At 38.4% G+C, this 19,714-nt stretch overlaps 2 protein-coding genes across 2 annotated transcripts in view; both read left to right on the plus strand.

The window, feature by feature from the left end:
* Positions 1-8,287, plus strand: part of LOC113036022 (cGMP-inhibited 3',5'-cyclic phosphodiesterase 3A-like) — a 77,901-nt gene extending 69,614 nt beyond the window's left edge. The window contains exon 15 of the mRNA XM_026192015.2: positions 580-8,287. Coding sequence (XP_026047800.2) covers positions 580-893 — 314 coding nt within the window. The 3' untranslated portion in view covers positions 894-8,287. The remainder of the gene's footprint in view (positions 1-579) is intronic.
* Positions 8,288-14,573: 6,286 nt separating this feature from the next.
* LOC113035975 (solute carrier organic anion transporter family member 1C1-like) overlaps positions 14,574-19,714 on the plus strand; it is a 35,762-nt gene continuing 30,621 nt past the window's right edge. The window contains exons 1-2 of the mRNA XM_026191906.2: positions 14,574-14,713; positions 18,450-18,618. Of these exons, the coding sequence (XP_026047691.1) occupies positions 18,523-18,618 (96 nt within the window). The 5' untranslated portion in view covers positions 14,574-14,713; positions 18,450-18,522. The remainder of the gene's footprint in view (positions 14,714-18,449; positions 18,619-19,714) is intronic.

The raw sequence follows: 19,714 nt of genomic DNA on the forward strand, positions 1-19,714 counted from the left end.
AGCTAGTTTCTGCTGCTGTGATAGATGCAAAAAAGACACACAGTATTAATAGTTGAGAACACTATTAATTACTACACATATTCCTAATGGGATAAATAGTTATCATTTGCTTTCTTGCAACAACAAGTGCAACAGTTATCATCAGCATCTATAATTTATTATTTGAAATTCCAGTTCTTTTGATTTTCATATATATGATGCTCATTTCATCATCCCCCTGCAAGTGCAATGTTAGTTTCTCTTTTTACAGTAGTTACGTGCGTCACGCTCCCTTTATTCCTGTAAGTAAAAATAAAAAAAACAAACAAGGAAACCACAGTACTCTTAAATTTTGCTTTTAGCACAAAAATAATATATGTGTGTATATATATATATATATGTTAATTATCTCACTGTAAAGGTGCAGACTCACTGTTTTCCTGTTTCATGCCTTTCTCGTAACGCATGTGTAAAATGAATATGATTCCTATCTTGTAGCTCTCTGCAAGAGAGCAAATGAGCATGTTTCCCGAAAATCTTCTATTTCTACTCTTTTTCAATCCCAGAATCTTCTCTAACTGTTGGTTTTCTGTCTGACAGAGCGGCAAGAAGCCAAAAAGGTGAGCAGGAGGAAAGTGTTTTGCCAGATCACACAGCATCTTTTGGAAAACCATGAAATGTGGAAAAGAGTGCTTGCTGCAGAAGCCCAGGAGGAGGCTCAGGAAGAGAATCCAAACTGCATTGGCAAGCCCACCGATCCAATAACAGCCATTCACGAGGAAGAGGAGGAGCAGGCAAGCAAAGAGGAGTTGACTGATGGCCTTAATGAAAGGGAAGAGGTGCCAGCTATAGAGGAAGAGGAGATCTTTCCACAATTGGACACTTCAGGAGAAAAAGAGGAAGAACCTGAGTGAAATGATGAACTCTGACCTCCTCTTAAACCAGGAATCTGAACGTTGTCCAAAACGTTTTTGGGTTTTTTTGTTTTTCTTTCCTAACTAAACTCTTTATATGGTAGCCAGCACATCACTTTGACACAACACTGTAGAGGATGTTTTGGGTAAAATGTGCCTAACAAAAACAGGGTTGAGGACAGGGATAAACTCGTACCCAGTGCATCTGACGAGGAGAGAGATGTGAGATGAGCAAGAAGATGAAGCGACAAATGAGGGAAAATAGAGAAAAACTCAGACTGAGTAATCAAGATGGAGTGCATTTGTTTGTTTTGCTGTTTGTTTTAGTTTGGATTTGGCACCCAGACTGCTCATCTTGCACTATGGGCCAACCACGCTGATTCACATCTTCACTCCACCAGTGAGTAATACACTGTCACCCCGCTCCCCCCCTCCCACACACACACTCCTGTCTTTAGTTCCCATGCTATCAGCACACTTTGGAGCCACGCAGCTGCTCGAGGATGTGCACCAGGCCCCTTCTCCGTGAACACAATGGGATGAAAGCCAGCGGAAAAGCCGTGTCCACTGAGCCTCTGCCACGTGAATTTCAGGAGGAGATTGAAAAAAAGAGCCAGTGGTCATGCATTGTGTACACACACTTCACACAGACACACACAGTGCTATAGCAGAAACACACTCCATGCTCAGAACAGATAGGAAGTTTAACAAAGAACTCTGTTGCACCAAAAGCTTTATTCTCATTCAAGGAAAAACATACAAAGCAATGTTTTGTTCTTGTCAAACAATGTTAGTCAGCAATCATTTCTCCCTTTCTTTTGTTATAATTGGTTCAGCGCACCTACACGTTTCCAGTCTGCATAACTCAGGAAGGCAGAAACCCTTAGAGATCGAGAAACAAAAAAAGGACCTCTAGTGTTCTTGTCCTTTTAATTGTCACTGCTTCTGCCTTTTTTGTCACTTCAGTGCGTCCCCAGCAGAGTGTGGTTCTCTTTGTGCAACACCTAATGCACATTAATATTAATCACACTACAGCTAACTCTCAAGAAAGAAACCAGTCGGTAATATAAGGTGTTTTCATATTGCAAGCACATATAATCTGTGCCCACATTTATGGGACCTCTCAACTTGGATCAATCTTTAAGGGATTTGTTAAAGAGAAGAGATTCTGTTTCTCTCCAGTGTAACTTCTAGGCTGGTATGTAGGCCAAATGTTTCAGAAAGTGCAGTAATCCGCCATAGTGGACTAGGCCAGAGCTGAGTCACAGCTCCAAATTACCCAAGAAGATTTACGTTAATAAGACATTTCAACACTGTGAGGCTTATTGCCATGCAGGAGGTGCTGTGCGCCCACAAAAAAACTATACATGGAAGCGTATGACCGGGTCCACACGCATAGGGGTATTCTTTCAAACAGGGGTTTTCTTTTGTTGTTCTAAGTAAATAAACCTGATAAAACACCCTTAAAATGTATCTGTCCACATGAATGCAAAAGCAGTTAACGAGCCAAGAGTCAGTGATGTACATCTACAGTTGCTTAAAATTGCCTCATGTAAACAAAAGATATGATAGCGTGAACTTTGACCTCTCGAGCCAAAAAACCTTTGGAAAGAGTTTAGAAATATCAGCACCATGAAGCCTATCTGTGTTTTGGAGTGACTTTTAATGATACATAGAAAAAGCTGTTAAAATAACTTTAAAGAACTAGTTGTTTCACTTCCATAAAAAGCCAAAGAAAGTTATAGTGGAAACAGTAAGCCCCTTACATTTCTGAATCCAGCTTAATAATTAACCACATGTACACAAATATATGATATTTACTATCTATTTATTGAATGATGTAGTTTACCTACTATTTTTTGAGAGACTATTTCTCTTCACTCTTTTATTAATGTCACTGTTTGCGCTCGTCTTTGATGTCCTTGGACATTCATATTTGCTGTAATGGAAGAAAATGTGTGAAAAAAAAGAACAGCCTCGGTAATGAGGCTTATTAATGGAAGAATCCTTTCAGCTGGACTTGGAGCTGCTCATGAGAGGTCAGAGGGGTCTCAGATCTTTGTCACAGTTCAGCTGATTCTTTCTGGTGTAAGTCTTTGAAGATGAGCCAGTTCAGTTGGATTCAAAATCATGTGATGATCCACTTCTCCAATTCTCCAAACCGTATTACAGGGATATGCAGTGTAGTGTATTTGATCTGACGTCAGAAAAGCAACAGGGGCTCTTTGTGGATTCAGATCTCAAGAATTTAGGTTACTTAGTTTCTTCATGCAGTGAGTTGTAATGGACAGTTGTTTTTCTTTTATCATATTTGCAAAATAAAAAATGGATGCATTCATTTTGACAAGACTTTTTTTGGGAACCTGCCTGACACTTGAGGTAGGATCAAGGTAGAGATATCGAAGAGGCAGTACAGCATTGTTGACCTGTAGCAATGGATTTTCTGCTTCTGTGGTAAATCTCTGTAGCAGTTTGACAGATTTTATTATTTCATAACGCAACAATTTAGGGCTGCTCAATTAATCGAATTTTAATCACGATTACGATCTGGGCTTTCAACGATCATTAAAAATGACGGAGCCGATTATTAGCCCCTCCCTAATTTATCACACCTTAAAGGCCGGTCCGTGAAAATATTGTCGGGCATAAACCGGTCCGTGGCGCAAAAAAGGTTGGAGACCGCTGATTAAGAGGACCCGAGGGAAGCTCGGAAAGCTAAGCAGAAGTTATTTGGAGAGTGACTGCCGTTGGTTGAAAAGAGAGTTTAAAAAACAAACTTCAGTGGTGTTGCACACTATTTTATATTATTTTTTTAAAGTCATTGTTAACCCTTTAAAGCCGGTCAGAGCAGCACGCTCCGTTTTGCGTAACTATTTTTAAATCCCTGTAGAACCTGAACCGTGTAAGCTAGCGCAATAATTTGTTTTGCATATGAAACCGGAGGAGTTGTACTTACAACTTATGCCATCAGCTTGTCCTCGGTCACGGTTTCGTTCCACATATAGCTTTGCAAAAATTGCATAAAAAGCGCTTGCAGGAACAAAAACATAATATTCCAGAAACAGGCTTCGCCGTTCCTATCAGCTGTTCGTAACACTTCCCACAGTGAAATGATGCACATGCTGTTTTCTTTGCAAATTTGCATCATAGGATTGTTTTTTGTTTTTCCTGCAGTATATAAAAATTGCTGTATCTCCAAAATAAAACTATGAAGACACTCAAAATAAATTTCCTGTGGTGGGAAACTATTTTTTGCAACTTTATTGTATTTAAAGTTTTGAGGGATAAGCCTCTTAAATTTCTCCAAGTAGAAATATATGTAAACAAAACAAAAGCGATCTTCAATTTTTTTTGTAGTTTATTGCACTTTTTTGCAATTTATGTAATTACTATGGACTTAATGCATACATATTATTAAAATATGGGCTATAACAGTTGTATTGATGTTTAGCAACTTGAAATGCTCCCACAAATGGCACTACAGCATGTAAAAAAAAAAAAAAAAAAAAAGCTCTGGCGGACTTGGTTCTATAGTAGGTCTTAAAGGGTTAAATAAATATCGTCAAATAATCGTGATCTCAATTTCAGTGAAAATAATCGTGATTATCATTTTTGCCATAATCGAGCAGCCCTACAACAATTTCAAATCCCTCAAAGAGTGTAAACAATTTGAAGCCACAGACGTCACGCGTGACAGGCTAGCTTTGGCTTGGCAATTCTACTTGTACCTGAAGTGATTAGACAGGGATTAGAGGAGAGCATTAACAGGGCGGAAACATTTACAATGAAAACAGCAGCGCTGAAATTAAACCTAAAAAGAAAACTGTGACAGAAATATAAAAAGCAGCATTACACTTTTCAGTAAGTGTACACTTTATGCAGTTAGATGTTAAACACTGGATCTCAGTCACTAAGAAATCCATCAAACAGGTTTGTTTGCTTATTTTTACTGGCTACCTTTACTTGTTCTATTGTAACCCAATTTCTTAACTCAATTAGAGTTTTGCTAATACTCTGGTAATACTGTGTAAATCTGCAGCTGTATCCATTGCACTGTTATCAAAATGTCCATTGTGCAAAGGAGGGCTAAACAGTGCAGCATAATTCCCTTTACTGCTTATACCCTGTACTTACAAAGGAGTGCAGTACCACAGCTTCTTTTTTAATACTATGAAAAAAAAGGCCTGCACTAACTAAATCCTGGGCTTTTTGTTCATGTTTCAGTTCAAGTTGAAAGCCCCTTGGTGTTTGAAGTCTTTTTTATTTACAGTTGCTATCACTCAAACTCAAAGAGGGAAAAACTTAATTAGGTTTTCATTAATAAATTATATTTAGCAAAAACACAAATCAAAGCAGAATTACCTTCAGCATTGATGTCAATCACACAAAAGTCCCTGACTAAAATTCTTTTTTAAAAAAAATTTGACAATTAAAAGAAAAAGGAAGAAAAAGTAAAAGCAAATCGATATGTGATTTGTTTGGTAGCAAAAACTGCAGCACTAGTCATATTTGCATATTTGTAGCATGTGCGGCAATCCGCTCTTGGCTTTACGTGTCACTTCCTGGACCAGTCGTCTTCCACTAGCCTTTCTTTGCATTGGCTTGTTCTGATAGGTTCGCTTATAGCAGGTAAAAATGACCTGTACACACCAGCTGATACACAACAGAGCAACACAACTGTAGATCAAGACATTATTTAGGTTTGCAAGCTTTTAAACTTGAGTTTTAAAAAAACATCGACCCACCTCACTGCAAGAAGCTGCAAGCCTCCTGTCGTACACGTGAATGAGCATGAGCGCCATGCGCTGTAAATACCTGATGCACTATAGAGTATATCAGTACCTCACGTATAATCTAATGTGAACTCTACTACATTGGATATTTCATGTTTCACACCTGTATGGTCCCATTCTCCACCTGTGTTTGGGGGTTTTGTAGACTGTTTCAGATCTCTTTACTTTGTTTTCATTTATCAGAAATTTGAAACTTAACAGATCAGTCAAAAGAGAAATTTACCCTTTGGACACTTCAAAGAGACTTAAGTCAAAGCTGTGATATCGTTTCAAGTTGTTATTTAGTTTATTATCATATTCATTTCAATAATCCAAGAACGCTGCAGCGTGTTGCTGTGTAACATTTTAGGGTTTTAACTAGAGATGAATGATGAACCGGTCAAGGTTTCAAGGGTCACGTGTTTTAGCTTCTCACTACAAATCATATTCTTTAATCGTTGCTAACCATATTTCAATAAGGACAGATGACTCGGAAGAACTGAACATAATTTATTGAGAAAGAGGAGTTAATGTGTTTGACTCCGATGAGCCATCATGGCAGAATGGAATCCTAGCAGTGCAAGGATTTAGGACAGGACCCACCGGCGTCTAGATGCTGGTGGTGGCAGTGAAGACTGAGGCTTGAATAGAGCTCTGACTGAAGTGGCTGAGGTGGAGATGGGAAGGAGGTGGTACGCAGGACAGACAGTCTGAAAGGTAGAATGACGGAGAGCACAGATTTAAACCATTCTAAGTGCAGGCTGATTGGCTCAAAGAAGGCAGGCGAGAAGATGATTGGACTATTGTAATGATGTCAGGATTGAGAATGACAGCGTGCGAAAGGGGTAGACGTGTGAAGAGAAAAGCAGCCGAACACCCAGGAAAAGCAGGCAGATGGGTGAATACAGATCTTCCTTATTGAACTAACTTAAGCTTCATTTAAATGTACGCTTTACAGTTTTAGATTTGAGTCTTTCCTGCATTTCAAGGCAGCCGTTGGTTTTGTTTCATATATGCACAATAATTAAAGAAGAAAAATCTGTTAGCACATGCTAGAAATTTACTCGAGGTTGACAACGCATTCAAGTGAGAAAAACAGTTATTTTTGCTAATGTTTTAATATTGTTGAATCCATCATGTAATTTAAATCGAGCTTTGCATTATGTCAAGAAAACTTCATGAAGACCTAATGTTAACTGAGACGTAATAGATAACTTTTAAAACGTTTTGCATAACTAACAGGAAACCAAAGAAAGCCTGTTTTGTGAAATACGGCTGCATTGTGTAATTTAAAGTATACACTATAGCTGATTTGGAGTAAATAGGCCGATACATGGAAAGCTAGCGACATGGTTAGCTGAAGAATCTGAGTAAAAAATTCTTTACTAACACAAAAAATGTCACATCTGTCAGCTTTTTGTTCTTTGTCATCACAGCAGCACTGGTCAGTGATTTGTACCAGGCAATCACATGGCAGTCATAACTCTTATTTTCTCTTAATTGAAAAAAAAAAAAACAATATTAGAAATATTAGTTATAAAAAAAGAGAGAAACAAACAAGAAAACTGCAGGGTCACAAACTACCCAGTTATTTCACTTTATAAGAGCCAGCATGAGCCAGTTTCCTTTAAATGTTGAGGGGGAGATTGCCAAACACTGGATGAGCTTGTGCAAACCAAAGAAACTTTTTGAACGATGCGTTTTTTTGTGATTTGCACAGAAACAAGCCCTAAAAGGAGCATGTTTTTGGTCAGTGTTATTCCAATACTGGTGAGGGTATCTGAATATGCATATATATTTTGTTCTGTGAAGATAAAAATGAATTCAAGAATTATTGGTATCCATCTGGCATCACCACCGCTCACGGTGACGTGCACGTTAACTGCCTGTTATTCTTTCACTGCCATGTCAACAGGCACCAGTAGCAATGTAACCGGCCTACTGTTCTGTTCGTAGACTGAAGCTCTTGTACTTGTTTTTTTCTTTTCTTATTTGAACCAAAAAAAAAAAAACTTTTCTTTTTGTATTGTTTGTTGTTTTGGCCAATTTCAAAGGGGAACATGCTCCTGTGCCATTTTCACATATATGTATGTAGACATTGTTTGAATGCTATATTCGTTAGTTTTCCTCTTTCGTCAGAAAGGAAACCAAAAGTCTTTTTTTCACAACTTTAAGCACGATAAAGGAGACTGGTATGTTTTTATCTACTATAGCAGGCACTTCACAGATTCAATTCTTTCCTTCTCTTTAGTATCTTGCACTTAAACACATGTAGCAATACCAACAGGATGAAGAAAATGTGTGATTCACCAATATTTAAGTGAAATTTGACATTTTATTTCAAGATATTGTTTGACTTTGTATAAAAAATATATACTGTACAGATTCAAAAGTATATTATGACAAAAAAAAAACTTTTAGAAAAATATTTATTTTTACTGTTTTGGAATTTAGACACAATACTGTAGCTCCTCTATTGCCAGACTTACTGGAAGTGCCTCTTGATAATGTATTACAAAATAACTATACAATATATTGGGATTATTAAAACCTGTCACTAGCAGAGCAGTGTTGTTGTTGTAATGTGAATATTGTTGAATAATAACATTTATAAATGCTTCACGTGTGTGTCTTTCTTTGGTCATTTCTCCAAAAACTCACAGGACTCGCTCTTTAAAGAAATACACAGATATGTTTTATTATGGTAATGTGTTTTCTGCATGACAGAAATTTGAATTTATAATTACACTTTAGTCACCGGCCACTTTATTAAGAATACATGTTCGACTGCTTGTGAGCGCAAAGATCGATTATATGACAGAAACTCAGTGCATTAAGGCATGCAGACATTGTCAAGAAAACTTCCTGATGTTCAAATCGAGCATCAAAATGGGGAAGAAATGTTATTTATCTGAATTTGAATGCGACATGGTTATTGGTGCCAGACAGGCTCTTCTGATTGTTTCAGAAACTGCTGATCTGCTGGGATTTATCCAGTGAGCGGCAGTCCTCTGGGTCAAAATGTCTTGCTGAAGTCAGAGGTCAGACGAAAATAGCCAGAAAAGTTGGAGCTGACAGGAAGGCAACAATAATTCCGATAACCACTTGCTTCAACCAAGGTGTGCAGAAGAGTATCTGTGAATGCACAGCACACTGAACCTTGAGGCAGATAGGCTACAGCAGCAGAAGACCACACCGAATGCCATTCCTGTCAGCTAAGAACAGGAAACTGAGGCTACAATTTGTACAGACCTATGAAGAAATTGGACAACAGATGAGTGGGAAAATGGTGCCTGAGTCTCACTTTCTGCTGAAATATTTGAATGACAGAGTCAGAATTTGCATAAACTACATGAACAGCTGCCTTGTATCGATGGTTCAAGCTAGTGTTGGTGCAATAGTGTAGAGAATGTTTTCTTGGCACGCTTTGGGCTCCTTAGTACCAACTGAGCATCGTTAGTGCCAGAGTCTACCTGTGTATTGCTGCTGACCATGTCCATCCCTTTATGACTACCCACTACTACTACTCTTCGGATGGATGCTTCCAGCAGTATAAGATATCATGTCATAAAGCTCAAATCATTTCAAACTGGTCTCTTGAACATGACAACCAGTTCATTGTATTGAAATGTCCTCCACGGTCACCAGATTTCAATCCAATAGAGCAACTGTGGGATATGGTGGAACAAAGGATTCACATCGTGGATGTGCAGCCAGCAAGTTTGCACCAACTGTGTGATTTCATCATGCCAATATGGAACAAAATGTCTTCTGCACTGTTCTGGACAGAGATCGCACACGTCAGTCCAGGATCCATCCTGAGTCACTCACCCTGTTCACTACCCTGTGGTCAACGTCTGAGCCAGTATGGCTTCAGTTATACTGTATGACTCTCGCTCATATTCGAGGTAGGCTTGGGTAGCATGGGGGCTAGTCTGGGCCCCCCTACTGGATGCACACACCTTGGATGCTCACAACACATGAAACTGGGTTTAATCTTACTAGTGATGTCATGTTTTTGTTGTTTTAAATGAGTACCAACTCAGTCCTTACGTTCTTAAAAGTCCTTTAGACATATAGCTCTCTGAATAATTCTATAATTCTAAACCTTTTTGTCAAATTAATGGAATTTTTTAAAAGTTATTAGTATTTACTAATTCTGATGTAGACAGTCAAATAAATCAGCTGCATCTCCTCTCTAGTACAGACTGAAATGTGTTTATTAATCTTGTTTTCACTAAAGCTGCCTTTCTCTTGAGGTGGTCTTTGTCAGATTGATTTTATGTCAGCCTTTGGAATTTACTGGTGAGTGTATTAAATATCATGGCACATCTTTTCTACCATTTGCTCTGTGAACTGAAAATATAGGACAAGTTTTGCCCTTGATCTTTATGATGTGCTACGTTTCAGTCAGATGGTTTATGCACAAGCCAGTGCCCTACATTTTTCTCTCAGTTTTCATTCTGTATTCTGCAAGGAATACATGTACACTCTCCAGGGAGACGCTTGCTCTTTTCCCCATCACTTCCTCCCCCCCCCCCCCCCCCCCCCCCCCCTTTTCACTCTCAGTCAGTTCTGGTCATTCTGTCCTCTCTCATAATCTCTTCTTCCCTACTTATTCCCTTTCATTTGTTCCTTCTTCCCATAATCCCTGACCTTCTTAAATCCGACTTTGTGACTCCTGTGGATAATGACTATGCCCAGGAATCAAGTGTAGTGAATCAGAAGGAGGGACCATCACTCACACGCCACCATTAGTTCATAGTAAGCCAGTTCAGACCGTTCGCATTCCCTATGTCATCTTTAATTTATCTCACTATGATCACTTCTACACGGACTAAATCTGAAATCTTTTGCTGCATTTTGACCTTTCGGTTCTCATTATAAGTGGGTGTTTACCACAAGCTGATAAATGCAAAAACACCTTAGTTTACAGAGCCTCCAAAGTAATTATAAAGCTCTCGTAAAGACACAGAGACGATAAAGGAACCTCACTCCAGTTACTGTGGGAACTGTGTAAAATTACAACGTTAGATAGTAAAAAAAGAAAACTGGATTGCTGTAGGTGCTTTCCTTTAAATGTCAGTGTTGAAAATGTAACATAAAAGAAAATTTTGGACAAAGCTTGAATTTTGAGCTTAACAGGTGTGCAAAATGTTTAGCACACCTGTTATTATATTTTCTTCTTTGCACAATTAAGTAACGTGGGGACCCTACTGGACACAACACGTGAAACTGGCCTTAATCTTACTAGTGATGCCATTTTTTTATTTTTTTTAAATGAGCCCTTAAGTTCTTAAAAGTCCTTTAGACAAAATATCAAAACATAAAGTTCTTTAAATAAAGAGCTTAAGTTTTGCCTTATCTGTTATAACAAAAAGTATTATGTTTCAACAGTAAAAATATTAATTTGATTAAGAGGCTTGTGCATATTGGTGGATTATTACAGAAACATAAAACATGATTTTGATCATTTCCAACACTCTTAATTTTAGACATCTGTTAAGCACTGGATAAAAAGAAAATGCCTAAGAATGCAACTCCAGATCCATTTTGTAGATGTGTTTGTGTTGATTTATAACTCAAAATGTCCAAACAGATTGATTGAAGCATTGAAGATAGAAAAACTAAAACAAATCGTAAATGCCCACAGTTTAAGATTTTGACTTTAGTCACTGTGATCAGTGATGTCAAAGGCTGCCGACAAGCAAACAGGAATAAAAAATCTCCCAACAAGATGCTTTGCAAGCCCAACGATTAACCGACCCAAACCTTATACCCAACTGAAATTTCTCTTTTACCTTTTATTTCAACTGTTCTGCTATAGCTTGTCTAGGACCTTGGAAAGAACAATTTTAAGACTGGCCAGAATTATTAAGGATTGAGCACCCTTCTAAGGACAACTTCCATTTTAAAGTAATCAGAAACGGCCTGAAAGGAAAGAGAGGGATAATATTACCAGAAATAATCAGGTTATGAATAGCATCTTCAGAAGGAGGGCATGAGGTAGCGCCAGTGCTCACTGGACTAGAGTATTATCTTACAATCACAGCACCATTAAATGAGAGCATGGACAGAACCAGAAGGAATGATTTTTATTGTACATTCTACATTAACATTCATTTGAAAGTTGGATTGTGAAGGATAAATTGCATTGTCATAGATCAAGATAGGAATAAATAAAAAAGCATTAAATATATACAAATATATACATACAAAAATATATATACAATAAATTGCATCAAAAAAATCAAACTTAAAAAATGTGATCCAAAAATATAATTGTTATGATTCTGAAAAGTTTCATTCCACATAATGGGTACGTATATATATTTTTTGATTTTAAAATCTCTGCACTATTAGCCCAATTTTTATGTGGTTAAAATGGGATTGCTGATATTTAAGCATGTTTTGGGTGTATGACCTGATGTGTAAAAGAAAATCTCTGACTATTTCACAAAGTACTTTAGACCCCTTTAGGCCAACTGGGGGCTGTTTTCTCAAAAAAATGAAGCAGTATCATTTTAGAATAAAATTCCTGATCAGCTGATCAGCTAAAATTGCAAACTCATGTAGATTTAGGACAGGACCCGCCCCCGGATCTAGAGGGAACAGCACAGAAAAGCAGCCTAACACCCAGGAAGGAAAGCAGTTCAGTGATTACAGATATTTCTTATTATGCTTCATAACAATCTGCAGCAAAACTGCAGTGGTTTCTGAGTCATGCTTAGGGATGCTTTTTTTCTGTGTTGCTCAGAAATTGAAGCAATTAACTTCAGTCACAGCCATTTCCATCTCTCATGCACACACTTACACTCCTACACTTTTGTTACCTGCTGATTACACATTTCTTAGGCTCTACGTAGCTAACTTAGCAACATGTGTCTGCATATGTAAAGCCCATAGATTACTTACTGTACATTAGATAACAGCAACTTTTTTAATCAGTTAATTTTAATGCAAATGTTTAAACTTCATAAGTTGATACTGCTCTTATATCAAGAATGTGAGCTGATCTGCCTGCAGTCGAGACCTTTCCCCAACTGAAAACATTTCCTGCATCATGAAATGAAAAAGACCAAAAAGTAGATCCGGGAATATTAAGTAGAGAAGACTGGGACAACAATCCTCTCACAAAAATTCAACCAACTGGTCTCCTCAGTTCCCAAACGTTTACGGACCGTTGTTAGTACTCAGTAACCCTGTCCCAGCTTTTATGGGAAGTGCTACTGTCATCAAATTCAAAGTATTTTTGTTAAAATCATAACATTTCTCACTTTAAACAAATAATATGTTGAGTTTATGAAATCTGCAAATCTCTGTATTCTGTTGTTATTTACATTTTACACAGCATCCCAACATTTTTAGAAGTCGTGTTAAACAATCAAAATATACAAGTGTGACTCTTTAACCTGTGAGGGCTTCATTTTTATGCATCAGTGATTAAATGAGAATGAGGATGCCACACAAAACCCTGCAAGTCAATTGTATTAATGCAACAGGTTGAGCCCTCGTCTGCAGTACATTAACCTACTTTAATGAGACAGCTGCAGGTTCTGAAGACAGAGATTGAATGAGACACTGAATGAGAAAATTCAAGGACACTCCAGCGTGTCTGTATGCTTTTTGTAATGTGCACCATCTGACAGTTGTGACCGCCAGTGCAATCAGATACAACTTGGCAGGACAGGTGCTACACGAACACTACGGAAATCTGCTACCCGTCACCTCCTGTTCCTACTTACCCACGTAAAACTGAGCTGTCCTCCAGGACGAGGGGGTTAAGGTGTATGCTGCTGTCATGCATAAAGATCTAAACACTTCACACAGGGACAGCAGTGGCACGTTGTTGGGCTCAACATGATGTGGACACTATTCTGCTAATAGAAGAAAAAAGTAAAGTTTGATGACAGCATTTCATATTTGTGTCTAGGTGGATGTATTGGGTTGATTAGAATTTGCTTAACAGTAGCTTCTTCATATATGTATATATATATATATATATATATATATATATATATATATATATATATATATATATATATATATATATATATATATATATACATATATATATATATATATATATATATCTCCTTTCACTAGCCTGTTCTAAATTTGAACAGAGTCGAGATTTCAGCAGTTGAGAAGAACCAAACGGGACTTTTATGAATCTGCACTGGCGTGACAATGGGTACATTTGTTCTTTGTGCACAGCTGCAGAGTAACAGGATCAAATCGGCAAAAACATACTGTCACTTTAATGAAAGGAGCGCACACAAACATACAGTTCATTATAAAAGGCTTACACAGAGACCAAGAGCGGGGATGTACACAGCGGAGGCTCAACTATCAAATTTTGTAAACCAAATCAAAGCTCAGGACAAATATTCTTTGAAAAACATATATTTAAATTGAAGAAGCGTGATGTTCTCACACGAACCCGGTGAATGACCAGCTCACAGCTTGTTGACAAACGCACGACACTGTAGGTTACATGATTCCAATAAAGCTCCGCCGAACTGTGCAGAAATTAGGGAGGAGGGGACAGACTGTCTGAGGAGAGAGGGGGAAAGGAGACAGAATGAAAGAAAGGAGAAAGCGAAGGAGAGAGAGCAGTATATTATGAAAGACACCGAGTAGACTCATCGTACCAACGCCTCTCTGTCTGCAGTCAGTCGAAGACGAAGAAAAAGAGGAAGGGGGGAAACCCGTTGTAGGGCGACCTCTCTGAGCGCATCTTACGCCCTGCATCTCACTAACACACAGCCCACATCACGCAGTGAAGACTTGTGTCACGGGACTAAAACGCCTGTGTAACTTGGAACACTGTGCCCGAGAGTTGCCGTGGGTGGAAATGAACTCTGAAGGTGGGCTTCGTGTCGGCGCATTCACCGTAAGAATCGGCGCTTCTGCTCATCACCAGTCCACATGAGAAGTTTGACAGGAGCAGGTTGAAGGGAGTCTACCAGTGCTTCCGATAGGCTGTTCACTTTGCAGGCTGCAGCTCGCGGTCGGAACTCGACCACTGCTCCACAGGACACTGAGGTGAGTTGGGGTTTTTTAACAGTTGCTGTTGTTTTGTAGGCTGTTGTGGGCTAAGTCAAGTCAGACTTTTAACATGTCTGCATTCGATTAAATTCTCACGCTAAATGCCAGCAATTCATTTTAAAACACATCAACCTAGAGTTTCATCAAAGAAATTGAAGTTTATGTAACCTGTAGTGATCGGGACTAGTTAACAGTAGTGACCTATAAGACGTGCAGGGAATTGTGTATGTGTGTGTGTGTGTGTGTGTGTGTGTCTCACAAAGCACCTGCAGTACCTGCATGGCATCCTGACAAAGGAGCCTTACAGCAGGATCCTGAGTTTTAACTTGCCAGAGGTTTTTCATGCACTAAAAGATGTTCCTTTGATGAAGTTTGACCTGCTTGCGTTATGAAATGCTTTAAAATGCCACCTTAACTAATGTCTCAAAAAGGACGTTCGTAAATTGCAGGAATAGCGCTTGGGGACATTAAGCCCTCCTGTAGGTACTAGAAGCTTTCAATTTGAGTAGATCCTCCTGATTTACTGCCTAAGCAGTTATAAGGATATTGTTGAAACAGATGTGCAGGGTAACTGGTGGGTGCTTTAATTTGTGTTCAAACTATAGCAAATATGATGGAGATATAATCCAAATTTAACCATCATTTCCAAACTTTTCCTAACACCAACACAACATCTAAATCCAAATAATCCAGACATTTAATATTTTCATTACCTGAAATCTTAAGCTGTACACGGTTTAACCTGTACAAAGTGTTATTTTTACATAGGCAGCAAAATGCCGTAAGTGTGGTGATTCATCTATGCACTTTACTGCAATTCTCATCCAGCTGGTGACATGGACATCATAAAGGCATGATCAGATTTGTTATTGTTAATTTCCCACGATGTTGCCTGCCTTCAAGCTGCACCTTTGATTACTGGAAGGAGTTGTTCGTTTCTGTTTAGATTTCTGCTCTGCGCTGAGATTTTGCATGCAGAATACAAGATGAGGACACATATGTCTATCATGCTAATAAGGAACAGATAAAGAATGAGGCTTGATGAGCGAGAGGGCAGCACATTCAGTCAGTCACAGCTTGTTTCGGGTGTATATGGTACATGGTATATTGTTTTATTTAAAAAGAAAGAAACGTTTGTGTAGACAGGTGTATATTCGGGAATGATACAGGTATGCGAAGTGCAAAAGTCCTCTCAGTGGTCTAGTGGATAGTGGAAGCTCACTAGAAGCTCAGTTTGTTTGTATCAGAATTATATTTGTATGTGATTTGAACATTTCTTTCAATGCTGACTTACAAGCCAGCCTATTAACCCAGAGATTCAGAAGCTGAAGTCATCCTCCTTCAGCAGTGATTCTGTTTAGGTAATTTAATGAAATATGGCACAATAAAGCCAGATTAAATGCTATTTAGCTGAGTACTTACAGCTGACTAACGTATATCTTTTTTGGGACGCTGTTTTATGAACTCAGTCATCTACTGTTGGTCAAATTCCTTGAAAGTAGGTCAGACCTGTTGCAATAAGCCAGCTCATTTTAGTCTGTTCTAAATAAAAGAGCCAATCAGAGAGAAATGTAAATGTGTTACATGTAATAGTAATAACAGCAGTGTCACTGACATAAATGCTAAGAGCAATGAGTTTGTGTTATTTTCTGCAAAGCGATCGTCAGCTCGCTTCCCTGGAGCAATTACATTCACTGTTTCACATGACTGCTGAAATGGACTGAGGAGGGAGGAGAAGGCAAAACGTGAAATAAGCAAGACAAATGCGAGGAGCTAGAGATAAAGAATTCATACACGGGCAGAGAAAAGGGTCAGAGAGGGACCAGTGAAAGAGATTTAAAAGGAAAGGATAAACACAGCATCCGTTATTTTATTTCTCCACCTTTAGAATTGCCTTTTTGTTTTCAGTATACTCACGAAGAACAACCATAGTATTCTAGTTTGCCATGCAAGGCATTGCCTGCAGACGACAGCTTTTTAAAAAACTCTTTTTTGATTCACCAGAATCTAAAAACACCTTTCATTCCTGATTTACACTCACAGCTTCATATAAAAATGTACAAGAATGAACAACATTATAAAATGCTGCTGTCAAAAGTTATAGACTTATTAAGAAAAAAACACCACCACTGTGGGGCTTTTACAGTGAATCAGCTGTTTTCACAAAGTGTTGATTTGTCGTCAGTGAGACAAATGAGACAAATAAAAAGAAAAAAACAGATTTAGACAAAGAGGGCTCTGTCTTTAGATTTATTGTAAAAACTGGGACATAAAAATCTTTGCATAGAGCTATAAAACACCCGAATGGTTAGCACAAGCATGAGTATATTATGGGAAACCGATTCTGTTTTTTGGTTTTACTCACACAGATGATGCTCATATCAGTGTAGTTCTATTCTGCGCGACACTACACGCAATGACCTGGCGCTCCAGCAGTGCCTGGATAGGTTTGTTATGGAAAATCCCTAACAAGACTGGCGATAACGGTACATGTACTGTGTGTATTTTACTATGCTTGTTAAAAATGATGAGGTTAAGTGTGTGGATTGTACTGTGAAGTATTCAACAGCAGCATGTTGACTCTGCTCTGATGTATCTAAAAGGAGATCTCAGGGACGTTTTATTTTTTTCTTTTAAGTTCTGAACTTTTGGATTATGTGGCATTAAATACAAAATAACAACTAACTACTTTAATAAATAACAGTTAGAGCCTGACCACTTTATTCACCAGTATTGGCTATTTGTATTGGTGTTTAGAAATGAAATTTTTAAAGTGAAGAATGGACGAGGCAAACGCCCTTCAACCGTGTTACTTGTGTTGACACAGCATAGTGTGTCCTCTACAGAACTCTGCAATTTCCCTGTTTAAATACATACCTTCAGCAGATGCGAATGCAGTTAGGCAACACGTAAGTGAGTAAATACAGAGAATATTGGATTTTTTAAACCAAATATCAGCATCAGTTTTATAAATCCAACATTGGTCAAGCTCTAATATCATCTATCATCTAGTATAAGTACTTTAAAGTCTCAGTGGATAAATTAAGGCAAATACTTACTTTCCTCAGGCCACAGTGTGGCCACTTGATGGGCAGGTTACTGACAGTAGAGGCAAGCCGGAGTAAACCTAGATCAGCAGTTTAGTGGCGGGCACGTGGCGGTTATCATCATCTATCATTAGTCATCATTGTTCTTTCAGCTTATTTCAGACGCATTTTCTCCAAGTTTATAGAAAACCTTCCCACACCGACAGAATGCATTTTTGGCCCCCAGAAGCAACTGTTTATCTTCTAGGAAATCAAATTACCTCTGATATGATATCATTTCAGTGCACTGAAGTTCTTAGACATAAGATTACAGTCTTAACATGCCTCATAGCTGAGTTTATGCTTCATTGTATTCTGTCTTGTGGTCTGTTACTACCCATATAATACAGCAGGGTGTGTAGTTTGATATGTTTGAATGTTTCGTTTAAAGATAAAAACATATTGTGGTTTAATATAGCTAACTGTATTTTTTTCTTCTGAGAATCCAGAAGTCATCACCTTTTATTTGGTATTTCAGTTTTAAGCTTACTAAAGCAAAATTCAGAAACCTGTTTGTCTTTAATGTTTTGTTATGTTTCTAGGATTATGAGTTAGTTTCCTCTCTGCCAGCCGCCAAAGACATGTTTCTGTTTTTTTGTGTGCTGAGGATAAGAAGTGGGTCACATGCTTGAATTATCCATTTGCAGGGTTGCATGCCTCAGTGCCAAGAAATTGCAATACGTGGGAGACCTCTGCTAAGAAGAAATACATTTGTGGAGGATGGAGGAGAGAACTGAGGAAGGACACACACAGGAGAACGGAGGCAGTGATTGTGCAGCCAGACAGCCTCGCACCTCTCCCTGCACCAGTCTGAGGGTACACACAAACTGCCATGTCCTCTTTGTAGATGTAGTGAGTGTGTAAGTGTGTCTGCTGTGGAGTCACATGCTCTCTCTGTGTACGCTTTCAGACATGTCTGTGTGTGGAGACCAGAAATAACTAAATAACTAAATTAGAGCAGTCCAATAATCCAGCAAGCCTCTTCCTGCAAGAATGATGTGCAGTACAGCACGTACCCTTTCATTTTTTAAATATGGAAACAGAGTATATGAGACAAAAGGCCATTCAAAGCTCTTCTTTGGATGTTGCCTGCCTTTTATTCCATTCTCTGTCGAGATGATCACACACTGATTCAATAATATTAAGGTCTGGGTTCTTGGGAGACCAATCCATGACTGATAGTGTTCCACTGAGTGCTTTTCTCTCCAGGTGTGCTTTTATTGCACTGGCAGTGTGTTTGGGGTCCTTGGCATGCTTAAAAACAAAGCCTTGGTAAATCAGACACTTTCCAGATGTTATTTTATGGTGGATCCAAATCTGATGGTACTTTTATGCGTTCATAATTTTGACAAGATCCCCAGCACTACTGACTGAAATGCAGTTGCAACCATGACAGAGCTTCCACCGTGTTTTATAGCTAGCCTTTCTCTCCCCTGATCTCATCTGCGTATTCTGACAATAATTTGAACCAAAAGTTTCAAATTTGGATTTATTACTCCAGAAAACCTGGTTCCTGTTCTTGTGTAACCTCATCTCAGCATTTCTGATGAAACTTCAATGAAACTTTTCAGGTTCTGTGTCAAGTCTTTGAGTTTTAGGCCTGCCACTTGTCCAGTTTTCTTAATGACACACTGCGCACCAGGCAGACACATGAATACATTTTCAGCTAACTGCCCTTTGGGAATCACCTTGTTAATGCAAAAAAAAAAAAAGCAAAACTTAGCTTTGTATACCTTCAGCTAACGAAAGAAGAACAAATTATGTGTTTTTGCCATTGCCTTCTACTAGATTCAAAATTAGCTCTTTGCTAAGCTATGTAATAGAAACACAACACGGGTTCATGTTTTGCATTAGGTTCCTTTTTTATACTTGAATGATTCACGGGTCAGTGTTAAGTGGCTTAATGAACAAA

Source organism: Astatotilapia calliptera, chromosome 14 (assembly GCF_964374335.1).
Source record: "Astatotilapia calliptera chromosome 14, fAstCal68.1, whole genome shotgun sequence".
Lineage (NCBI taxonomy): Eukaryota > Metazoa > Chordata > Actinopteri > Cichliformes > Cichlidae > Astatotilapia > Astatotilapia calliptera.